General features: G+C 44.7%; 1 gene segment (V, D, J or C); it reads left to right on the forward strand.

Moving 5' to 3' along the window:
* The first annotated feature begins 728 nt into the window (after window positions 1-728).
* On the forward strand, window positions 729-1,295 carry LOC132579014 (immunoglobulin lambda variable 5-37-like). The segment is given in 2 exon segments: window positions 729-808; window positions 895-1,295. Coding segments are annotated over 2 exon segments (447 nt in total).
* The last annotated feature ends 11,649 nt before the right edge of the window (window positions 1,296-12,944 follow it).

Here is a 12,944-nt window from a genome sequence, read left to right on the forward strand (position 1 = left end):
CCTGAGCAACTAGCTCTTGTCTGCTTCCTTTTCCCTCTCTCTTGCTTCCTTCTGCATCTCAGCTTGCTTTGCAAGGCTTGCTCAATTGCACAGGAGCTATAGAGTAAATCACATTGTATAATGTAATGCCACCTTAAACTTATTCCAAATGGAACTGAGCTTTTCACCACTGATTTCATGTTGGATCTATGTGGGATATGAAACTCGGTATAGTTTTGAAGTCAAAAACTAAAGCCATCCCAGAAAAACTTTGTTTTCTTATTTTTAAGGTCCTTTTTCAGTGTGTCTCCCAATTACATTTAGCTGGTTTATTTCCATGACTTCCATTTCCTGCAACAGTCATTTTGTGATTCCACCTACCACCCTGCATCAGAATTCCAAAGGTACCCAGGAGCTCAAAAAAGTTGGGGACTGCTGTATTAGATTGTATGCTGACAATGTACAGTAGCCAAAAGTGGAACAGTTAGTTCATTTCCAACTCTATTTACAGTCCCACCTCAAAGCCTCCTTCCCTCTCAGAGATTTTGTTTGGGAGTTCATTAGGCAAGATGATGAGTATGGTAGATCTTTAAATATGGCACATCTGCCTTTAAGCTTCCATATGATCATAAGGACCAATTACATTACAGCAGATTTACATGAAGGTGGAGTCTCAGATGTTGCACCTTCTCAGACACAGCCAATATAAAGGTCCTTCATTATAGCACCTCCATCTGGTGTGCTTTGTTTTGTTCTCCTGCTTGCATTCCAGATTTCCCCACCATGTTCTGGACATCCATTCTTAGCCTTATAGTGATGTGGTGTCCAGGTGAGAGCAGGTGAAACACATCTTAATGTTACTAATAAGATGAGTGAAGAGGATGAGTGTAACTTTTGCCAATGATCTTTTTCCAGGTTTCAACACTCAGCTTGTGCTGTCTCAGCCACCATCAGCCTCAGTGACTCTGGGAGACACAGTGAGGCTGGCCTGCAACATGGACAGAGAGACCAGCATTGGAACTTACCGTGTTTCCTGGTATCAGAAGAAACCTGGGATCCCCCCACGATTCCTTTTAGGTTTCACTTCTGATTCCAACAAGGTTCAGGGTTCTGGAGTCCCCTCTCGTTTCTCCGGTTCTAAAGACACTTCCAGTAATGCTGGCTATTTAGCCATTGCAACAACAATAGCAGAAGACGAGGCTGATTATTACTGTGCAGTACATCCCTCCTATCACAGTGACACAGACAGATGGGGAAGCAAGACAAAAACCTCTACTGGAGTTCTCGAAGGGGCCCTGGTTCAGCCATGCATATAAGGCAGAGACTTCATCAGTGCTACTAAAACTATTAGAATTTGGGTGAAGTCACAGTCTAATTTGTTCTCAATGGGAGATGATGTTCTATATATGTGGAAACAAGTGTGGAGCAGTGCACAGCAGGACTGGATTAACAATTAGGCCAAGTAGGCACTGGCCTAGGGGGCCCCAATGTTTAGGGGCCGTGGGCTGGCTCCCCCCCCCCCCCACAATTTCCCCCCTGCTTGCAGCTCTCTCAGCCTTCACAAGCAGCCAGCAATTGAGCCACTCTTTGTCCGACTTGTCTGGTGCAGCTGTTGCTGGTGTCGTTGCCAAGTTTGCCTCTCTCTGCCTCTTCCTGGTGGCTTTGTCAAAGGGGCTTTTGAGAAGGTGTCTGTAGGCTGCAGTAAGGGCCATGGGTGGCAGGGCAGGCTCTCTGACTCTAATTTGTGAGGGGACCCCCGAGATTTTGACGGCCTAGGGGTTTGATCCGGCACTGGTGCACAGAAGGTCCGAAGGATCACGAATTCTGCATCGTGCATGAGGAAAGGGGGAAAACATTGATGTGGAATATTTGTGGATAATGTTGGACAATTCTGGGAGAAATCCCTGAGTACCCTGAGTACTTCTACCCACTAAGCTAGAGAGACGAAGCCATCTTTACCAGATGCTGACGCAAAGAAGCCACACCCCTCTGTTTGCAAGACTGTTAACAATAGGAAATTTTGGAGGTCATTAATTTGTAGGGTCATCGTAAGTCAGAAGTGGCTTGACGGCACTTCTCACACACACACATAGAATATCGTGGAGGTTAAAAATCTGAAAATAGAAACATATAGTCTGCTTCGTTATCTATTTAACCACATGGGGGAGCTCTTGTACCACACTAGATCACCTGTGATATAGCAGAGGGAAAGTGGGGGAGGGGGGCATTCTCCAAAGTCTTTTGCAGAGGAAGACCCTTTTTTATGTGTAATATCCTATGACACCAAGCATAATTCATTCATGCGTTCATTTATCACCCACCTCTCTCTAGGATCCAAGGCAGATTACATAGACTAAACCAGTACAATCCACAGATGAGGCAATTTGATTTGTAGACATCTGGAGACCAACCAGAGGCAGAGCCTAGCATAAGTATTAACGTGATGCATTAATTACAGAGCAGAACTTTACTTACAGCAACCTTTAGTACAAATGATGCCCAGTAGTATAGCCTACAGTCCCTAGCCCTTTATCCCGAGTTTCTTTGTGAGCCATATTGTTGCAATGTAGTCCAACTGGCTGGGCAAAAAGCCCTCTTGAATAATTCGATTGCAGAAAGCCAGGAAGAGGGGAGTCTTCCTGACCTCATTAGGCAAGCCGTTCCATTCTCATTGTTGCCTCGAATGGCCAAAATATATATCTGCTTGATTTCAATTGCATTTAAGTGCCATCAGAATGGCATAAAAGAAACAGAAGAAAAGAAGAAGAAATTTAAAAGTGGGATAAAGATGAACTCCTCACCCATGCATAAAAATTACATTGAACCAAAAAGCTTCATATTTGTATGCAGCTATTTTTGGTTAAGTACACCACTTGCTGTCAGCACTTTCTCAGAATATAAGAAGAGCCCTGCTGGAGGAGACCAACTGTCCATGCAGTCCAGCACCTTCTTTCACTCAGTGGCCAACCAGATGCCCACAGCAGGGCCATGGGGGCCAAAGCTTCCTCCTTGGGCTGCCCTCAGTCAACTGGTGCTTGCGATCAGCCATCTTGTTTCCAACATGGAAGTCCCATTCAGCCATCATGGCTAATAGCCCTTCATGGAGCTACTCTCTACAAATGTGGCTAACCTTTTAAAAAGTCATCGAAGATACTGGACATCACCACATCCCATGGTGTAATCCACAAGTTAATTATGCCCTGTACACAGGATTGCCACAAACCTCACAGCAGGCACGTTCAGCAGGCAAACCATGATATACCCCTCCCTTGAGGTAGTTGGCCTTGGGTGGCTGCTGAGCTTCAAGTGATGATGAGTCTTGGCGGGAGGGGGAAGTGTGTTGGAGTGCTGAGCAGTGAGTTTAGGGCACCCACCTGGAAATGGCTGATTGCCCTGCACTATAATGTGGTACAGATTGGGTTGGACCCCTCACAGGCAGCAGAACAACCTATCAAGGAGTTGGCTGCCTGCTTGCAAGCAGCTGGCAAAGTATAATTTGAGCTAGCTGATGTTTGCGCATGCCTCCTTACACGGCTTTTTTTTTTTTAGCAGGAACACACAGGAACGCAGTACCAGCTGGCTTGGCATCAGGGGGTGTGGCCTAATATGCAAATGAATTCCAGCTGGGCTTTTTCTTTGAAAAAAAGACCTGCCTCCCAATAAGGAGAAATTGTAGTGTCAGTCCAGAATCACCATGCATACTTTTATAAACTTTATTTTCCCTGCCTTAGTAATCTTTCTTCTAAATCCAAAATCCCCAGATTTTTTTACTCTTTCCTTTAAGGGGAGATGCACCAAGCCTGTGATCACTTTTCTGTACACTTTTTAGACCTATGATGTTCATCTGAGATGGGGTGACCTCAGTGGCAGACAGTACCCCAAATTCTTAGGATTCCAAATCTTTATTGAATTGTACTAGATGCAAGTCACTTGAAAAAAAATTGCAGTCTGAAAAGTGGGATTAAAATATAACCAATGGACTAACTGTCTGCTGCTTTCGTTTTTGCTGTTGCATGTGCACACACCTTGGCAGGGTGAAAAGAGGGGGCACATGGCACAATGCAGTACCTGTGGCACACTGGACCCCATACCTACCCATTGACCAACATTCATGATTTTAATCCAGTGTTTCCACTGCTGTTTAAAATGAGCTTTGGACTAACACAGTCATAGCCCTCATGCTATCATAGGACTGCCAAGCCCTTAAGCCGGGTGAGGGTTCTCCCACCCTGGAGGTTCCCAACCTGCTGGCCCACATTGGGCCGGCAGGGGAAACCTCCCTCGATGTTGCTGGCATGATGACATCACTTGCGGGTGATGTCATCACACCGGTACCAGGGTGCCCGGCCACTCTAGGCATTTCCCTGAAAACTCTATGGTTTTCCCAGACATTCTAGAAATTTGGGAGGGCAAAACTCTATGGTACCTATTGTACCAGAGAGTGTTTTCCTCCCAAAATGCTAGAGCATCCAGGAAAACAATAGAGATTTCCCGGAAACACCTAGAGTGGCCACGTGCGATGGTGCGATAACGTCACTTCCGGGTGACGTCATTGCAGTGCACAGGCTTCATGCACGCATGGAAGTCCACCGCCAAAGGATGCAGAGGACTTGGCAACCCTGTGCTATCATCATTAAAACATTCCCCGTAAGATATGATCTTTTCCGCAAGGGGTATGCGTTGCTACAACAAATGGGAAAGACTGTCTTTTTTTTTAATCTAAACTCTTTGGTTGAAAACACAAGCACACAGAGAAAGAAGAGCAAATGAAGCCACACCCAGCATGGGAAGATGTGGTCGACCAAGATGCAGCCAATGAGTAGCAGGTAATTTTGCATACAAGTTTGGCTCTCAGTTTCCTAAGTGATTTAAAAGCAAATTGGGGCACTCCAACCAGATACCCATGGGAATCTGATCTTTCCATCATGGCCTGGACCCTGTTCTTCTTCACCTTCCTTGCTTGTTGCACTGGTAATTTTAGAGCAGTAGTTGTGATTATGTCAACCACTGCCACTCAGCTGAGTTCAGCATAGGCTGCATTTGAAATACCAGTCTAGTGAACTCAACTGGGGTGCAAACAATTCTGAGCTTTAGAACTATTGAGTCAGTCTTAGTAACTTCGATGAGACAATAGTACAGCACCCAAATTGAAATCCGTAGAACTGATGAATTTGAGAATCCATCTAAACTGTGGTCATGATTTCCAGGGCATGTTTTCTTCCAAAACAGCTCTTGAAAGGATGGATCCAAGCACTTATTCATTCAATTTCTGTTTCATTTCTGTTTCTTTCTTCAGGGTCCAATTCTCAGTACACCTTGACTCAATCTTCTGCAGAGTCAGCCTCTCTGGGTCAGTCCAGAAAACTCTCTTGTGCCATGAGCAGAGTTAGCCATGTGACTAGTCACACCATAAATTGGTACCAACAGAAAGCGGGAGAAGCCCCTCGGTTTGTGCTGTATGATACCACAAGCAGGGGCGAGGGAATCCCCGATCGATTCACTGGCTCTAAGGATTCCTCTGCAAATACCGCTTATTTAACCATCGTGGAAATCCAGGCAGAAGATGAGGCTGTTTATTATTGTGCTGGGAGTTACGGCAGTGGTAGCAGCTGGTGGTGAACACGGTGATAAAGCCAAGTGTGGGATGGAGACAAAACACTTCCCCTTCTGCTCAGTTCAAAACTGCAGAGCTTCGCCACAGTCATCTGGAACTGTGCAGTGTAGCATGGCAGCAAAGAGAAGGAGCTGTGACCTGGGAGGCCACTGGTTCAGTTCCCATCTTAGCCACAAACTCATTGAGTAGTCTGTTTGCAAATGTACAGATTGGGAAGGAATGGTACAGCTGAATAACCAAACACAAGCAATGTTAGTCCATTCCCCACATACCCACACAATCCAATGCAGCCTCTCCAGAACCAAGCCTTGTGTGAACACCCATGGCCGCTTCTCTCAAGCATCCCTTCACAGCATGTGGGAGCTTCTAAATGACTGACTGACTATCCCTTCTTTTTGTTTTGTTAATACAAGCCATGACACTACCAACAGCCCACTGCAGACCATTGGCAGTCACATTCCAAAAGCTACCACAAGCTCAGTTCAGGACATGAAGGTGGCATATACCTGACCACCTCACCATGGGGCTAAGATTTTGGAACTCCACCCCCTGGTTGTACTTCCTCCCTCTAGCTGAGCGCTAAATTGGCCATAAGAAAAAAAAGGTAAAGATAGTCCCCTGTGCAAGCACCAGTCGTTTTCGACTCTGGGGTGACATTGCTTTCACAACGTTTTCACGGCAGACTTTTTACAGGGTGGTTTGCCATAAGAAGGGACCCTTAAAATTCCCCTTGAAAGAACATGTACCCCATCTCTTCCACTTTTTCTTCATATCAGTACCTGACCTGGACAGGCCAGGTCAGACCAATCTCATCAGATCCCAGGAGCTAAGCAGGGTCTGCTCTGGGCAGTGTTTTGATGAGAGCCCACCAAGGAAGTTCAGGGTCACTGTGCAGAGGTAGACAAAGGTAAACCACCACTTAAGGGGAGGGACAGTGGCTCAGTGGTAGAGCATCTGCGTGGTAAGCAGAAGGTCCCGGGTTCAGTCCCCAGCATCTCCAACTAAAAAGGGTCCAGGCAAATAGGCATGAAAAAAGTCAGCTTGAGACCCTGGAGAGCTGCTGCCAGTCTGAGTAGACAATACTGACTTTGATGGAGTGAGGGTCTGATTCAGTATAAGGCAGCTTTATATGTTCATATGTTCGTCTCTTGCCTTGAAAACTCCACAAAGGGTTGCCATAAATTGGCTGTGATTAGATGACCAAAAAAAGTGTTAGCGGGATAAGTTCCATTCCACCTTCTAAATACTTCCAATCTAGGACATGAAGAAGAGGAGGATTCTGCGATTGTTCACATTACTTGACCTGAACATCCTCCTCCTTTTCCTGAGGCAGTCAAAAACCACATTCAGTGTTCAAAGTGCTTCATACACAGTAGTTTGGCTGAGAAGTCATCCACTGTTGTGGCTCCCTTTTTACCAACGGTTAGTTTGTGAGTGTGTGGATTTGGCTCACTGGTGATCATTCAGACACTAGATAGCAATGCCACAAATCACAAATGGCACAGTGTGTTCAGCAGCCAAGCCAACCACTTTCAACTCTCACGATCAAACATGAGCTGATATAGGATCTGTTTGGTTCAGCACCAAACATCTCATGTTGACAACTTTGGGTGGGGGATCAGAAGCTGATTCTCAGCTGGTCACAACAGCTGCAACTTTTCAGTGCAAGTTCTGAGCTCTAACAGGGAGCTTTGGCTGCTCCCTCATCAGCTAGACTATGCAGCATAAGCTGAATGCAAAACTTTCAAAAAGGATAGTAAGTAATACCAAAATTCACAATTGAAGGTTGCGCTCAATATCCCCATGGATCTGTTGTAACTTTTATATGCCTGGTGGAAGAAATTGTGCAATGATGTACAGTGAATTTTGAGCATGTTATTCAGTGAATTCTCAGAACCAGATTGTGGTATTATGTGTCTGATGTGCACCATATGACATACTCCGAGATCTCAAAGACAAGCAAAATGGCATCCTTTTGAGGACAGGGTGAAACTTAAGTCCACCCCCAAGTGGAACATCTGAGGTTTGATACTAACATCAAATAAAATTAGAGCTGATTAACAGGAAAGGCGGAGCACAGGTGCTCCACCTCCTCAGACTAGATGGACATAAAGGGCCATCAATGGAGCGGCTTCAGAGAGCCTTGAGTTTTGCTGTCTTTTTCACTGGGTCCATCAAATCCCCTCACCATGTTCTGGGCTCCTATTGTCAGTCTTCTAGTGATGTGGTGCATAGGTGGGTCCACCAAAATAAGCAGTAAAGTTACTTGTAAGGTCAATGCAAGTTGCAAGCAGAGGGAGTCTGACTATTTCTACATGATTTTCCCCCACACAGGTTCAAACTCTCAGCCGACACTGTCTCAGCCATCATCAACATCCGTGTCACCGGGGAACACAGTGAAGCTCTCCTGTGCCATAAGCAGTGGATCCAGCTTTGTTAGCCATGTAGATTGGTACCAGCAGAAGCCTGGGAATCCTCCACGGTGGCTCTTAAGTTATTATTCAGATTCCAATAAGTACCAGGGCTCCGGAGTCCCCTCTCGTTTCTCTGGTTCCAAAGATGCATCAGGTAGCACCGGCTATTTAACCATCGCAGGAGCCCTGGCAGAAGACGAGGCTGATTACTTCTGTGCAACCTGGCACAGCAGTGCTTGCCACAATGATGAAGTCTGATAGGGAACTGAGACAAAAACCTCCCTGTTTCCTAAAAGAGGTCCTGTGTTTCAAATATTATGCAAATGCTCAGAGCTGCTGACAACATTGAACTCTGGGTAGAAAGATTTATTTTTACCATTGTTCCCAATTATTATCTACAAATGTGTATAATTGCTCCCAATTATTATTATTGGCAGGTATCTTTTTAAAAGACAAGTCAAGTTGAAGCTCTCTGAAAATGGGATGTAGGTAGAGCAAGCGTATGCTGAGGTCAAAGCATCACATTTTGGGAGTTAGTAAACTCAGGTCCTCCAGCAATTGCAACCACATGAGGCCCATCTCAGCAACAACATCGACCTATGCACAGAAACATACATGCCTGGTTTGTGTCCAGATTCCATCCTTCCTCACTCCAGATACATTCCCAAAGCCTGCTCTGATGCCCGTCTGAAGCAATGATATCCCTTAACATTATTTAGCCTCCTAGGGAGAAATCTAAGTGCTAAAATATACTTATTTCCAGGGGTCATTTCATAGAAGAAGAGGTGCTAGAGCTCATTAGCACATCCTCGTCTGACGTACACCACACTGGTGTGGTTCTTTCTTCTCTTTCAAAGCATTTCAACAGATGATGGCAAAACCCTGATTTTCATTCATTTGCCATCTGATTTATTTTCATTAGCATCAAGCACAAGGTTGTGTTCTTATTCACTATGGCTACTGTCTCTCCTGGTTAATTCACACCACACTAAATCATGTGTTTTACATCTGAATTTTTACTGTGTAAGAAAAGCAAAAATCTGGATGTAAAATGCATTATTTAATGTAGTGTGAACGAAACCATCTAACAAGCTCAGACCAGCTTAAACATGATTCCCAACTGGCTTCCTTTCCTGGTGCTTCAGAGATTCAGGAATGCTACCAAAATTTCACAACCCCTGCCTACAGCCCCTTGGGGGAAATGCAGAAAGGCCAAAAGGAACAGCCCATTTCAGGATCAAGTATTTTAGCTATCCTTGCTTTCAAAGAACTATTCTCATCTGAATACTTGTTCTACCACGGGATGTTGGAGCCCAAGACAGGTATGTTTAAATTATTTAATGACAAAAAATGAGATCACATGTTACATTCTGCTGTTAGCACTAGAAGTGTAATTTCTGCCATTTCCTTGCTGCAGACACCAATTTACACCTTCCATCAGTGGAAAATTTAACTGGGATCCAACACATCACATAAAAGTAGATTCAGATGGGGTAGCCGTGTTGAAGGCAGCAGAACAAAGCTTGAGTCCAGTGAAACTTTAAGGCCAACAAAGTTTTATACACAGTATAAGTTTCTGTCTGCATGCACACTTCCTCAGATAACAGTGAAACAGAACTTCCTCAACCATTATTTGTGGGGGTTGGGTTGTTGTCAGGAAGGGACTGAAATAAAGTGAGTTCAGCCAGCTCTGAATCAACCAAGAATATTTTATTGCAAGAAGAAACAGTCACAGAGGAACACAGGCAAAACTGCAACTATATACAATCTGGCCATGGTTAACCACCACCACCCCCCTAGCAGGCAACAGTTACTCCTATTGGCTCACCCCATAATCCTTGATTTGCATCTTTTTGTTACAAATTGTTACATGCCTAGTGTTCTGATTGGCCATTTCTTCCAGGTTTCAGGATCCTGGTTTGCAAGGAGTGCCTGTCTCCAACTCAGGTGAGAAGAACCTAGTAAGATGCAATACATAACAGGGTCATTTAGAGCGAAGATGCGTAAATACTGAGGGATTATAACAGGGACAGCCACCAGATCAAACTGCCAAACTTACTCAAGTGAGTGAACAATCAAACAATCTGAAATCCTCACTGAAACAAAACAAAACAAAACAAGGCCCTAAACTGTTTCAAATCGAAACCAAGACAAAAGTTCTGCACTTACAAACATAGTGATCATAACCCATAGTCCCTCCAAACCTTTCCCTCTATTCAGCTTTTACACTGCTCCTGCCCCACCCAAACAAGGGAGGGAGAGGAGATTTTGGCACTGTGTCTATAAGACAAAAGAGGAGGGGAGATGTAGAAACTAAAAGCTAAGTAGACTGAATTAAACAAAAGACAAAAGACCAAATAAAATACAGTAAAATATAGATAAAATGCCCCAAGGACAGAGCTCAGCCTGATAGCGTCCTATTGCATCAAAGCTGGAAGTCAGTTTATAACATTTTCCTTAACTTCATTCCAAACTTGCAAGAGCAGAAAGCCATGGTATTAACAGTAAATGAATAGTGCTGGTAATAAAATAATATTTTCATGTTTTGCTCAAAGCATATACTCATTTGGGAGAGGCAAGGCTTTTTTTTGTAGCAGGAATCCCTTAGCATATTAGGCCACATACCTTTGATGCAGCCAATCCTCCAAGAGCTTACAGGGCTCTTACTACAGGGTCTACTGTAAGCTCCAGGAGGATTGGCTAAATCATGGGTATGTAGCCTGATATGCAAAGGAGTTCCAGCTACAAAAAAAAAAGCCCTGCAGGAGAGTTCATCACCCATACTTTCTCTTCTCCAAAGCAACACCAAGGGAGAGACTATCAACATTTCAAAGATGGAAACAATAATGCTCGTATGAGTTTGTAATACACTATTATCACACCAAAGAGGAACCTGCCTTAGGTTCCTCTCCCACTGGAGCTCCTTACTGAAACACATATGCTGAAGTGCACATACATGAAAGCACACACAAACCACTCCTGAAACATGCCCCCCACGGAAAAAAATTATCTCCAGCTTAATAACAGAATGAATTCTGGATTTAACCACATGGAGGAGCTCTTGAACCACACTGGTGTGTCTATGACCTGACAACTCAACAGCATCCCTCTCAACATTTCATCTGTGAAAACACAGGATCGAGAATGTTTTGTAGCGCTCCAGTCTCATAGCCTCATATTTCAGATGGCTAAAGTTTCTTTTGGTGTTGGAAACAGGTGCTTTCACAAACCGGTAGTTCCTTTTCTGGAAATTTAACAAAGTTTGATAGAACATATGGCCTTAAATGGATCTGCTTGTGCATCCAGTAGAAGATGCTGGCTGGGAATGAAGCATATGAGGAAACAATCTTGCAAGCTCCTTTGCTGCCATGCAGGACCCTAGAAGTTTCATGGCTGTCCCGGGTCTCTGCCTGATAAGGCCTCTGTCCTACTTATTCCCATGCAACTAGCTTGTCTCAGGCTCCCACCAACTAGTTATTAAGAGTATCTCCTGTTACAGAACTCACACTGCAGCATCCTTAGTCGGGTTGCCACTTATAGGTTCTGCCTCAGTTTTGTATCTCCCATTCTGATCACACAAACTAATGTAAAGACAAGCAAATGCACTTGCACACAATAGAGATGAATGGATTGACTGCTGACCCTTTTGCAGTGGAGTTTTGGTGTGAGGTTGGTCCTAGTAAGAAGGCAAGATGACTAAAAGGATTCACAGATGAAGAGAGCTTCCGTCTCATGTCTAGAGGTTATATAATGGGGTGGCCAAACTTGTTTAATGTAAGAGCTGCATAGAATAAACATCAGATGTTTGAGAGCTGCAAGACATGAATGTCAGATGTTTGACATCTGGGAGGGAGGGAGGAAGGATGGAAGGAAGGAAAATAGATGGGGAGGTGAGAGAGGTGGAAAGGAAGCAAGTTTAAATGCATTCTCCAAGCCACCAGCTGGCTTGGCTCGGATAAGTGATTTAAAGAGACAAATGTCTTCTCCAAGCTGGCTGACAGGGCAGTGGGGGCTTTGAGAGCCTCATGATATATGTGAAGGAGTCACATGTAGTTCCCAAACTGGCCACCCCTATAATATAATCTCCCTTTTTCCAGCATCTTGAGGGCTGTTATTCTTTTCCTGTCTCAAGAAGATCTGCTCTTTCCCATTTCATCTCCCAAGTCTGTGACTCAGGTGTGATTTTTTTTCCTACTATTTGTTCATCTCTGGCTAGGCCATCTGCAAACCAATGGAGCTGAATGGCTCCAATGCTGGGACATGAGATGCTCACCCCGTTTTTCCCTTGTGTACTGTTAGTCTGTAAAAAGTATTTTGTAGTCTCTGAGCCTATACAGAGCACTGAATAAACTATTATATCTTTGATATAAATCTTGAGGTAGAAGGCATTTCATCCCCTTGGGTTTAGCAGCATATTAGGAAGAACTGATATCCTGTTTCTCTATGTAACTTCATACATGGGGACAAAGAGGAGGGGACATTGCTATTGGGAGGGAAATTCCAATAGCATGGACAGTTCTCTGCATGATGCGAATGCCCTGAATTCTGCTTCCAGTTTGCCTGTGGGCCACCCCCTTCCCACCCAGTCTAAAACGCTTGCGAAGATGCGGTCTCTACCCGTGGCCCTAGCTACCTCAGCGGCGTGGAGGGGCCTCTCTGGTAGAGTCTCTATAAGCATCACATGGTGGGTGGGGGCAGAATCCGGGTCCATAGAGGGCAGCGGTAGGCAGCTGAGGGTGTTCGCGTGTCCCATAGGTTTGCCGGGGCAGTGGACCAGGGCATATGTGTATGAGTTGAGGAACTGGTTCCACCGCAGGATGTGCTGAGACAGAATTTGTGGTGTCTGGTGGTCTGGGGCAAAGAGGCCCAGTAGCGGCTTATGGTCCGTGGTGATCATGACATGCCTACCGTACAGGTAGTCGTTAAATTTATGCACA

This window comes from Heteronotia binoei, chromosome 11 (assembly GCF_032191835.1).
Source record: "Heteronotia binoei isolate CCM8104 ecotype False Entrance Well chromosome 11, APGP_CSIRO_Hbin_v1, whole genome shotgun sequence".
Lineage (NCBI taxonomy): Eukaryota > Metazoa > Chordata > Lepidosauria > Squamata > Gekkonidae > Heteronotia > Heteronotia binoei.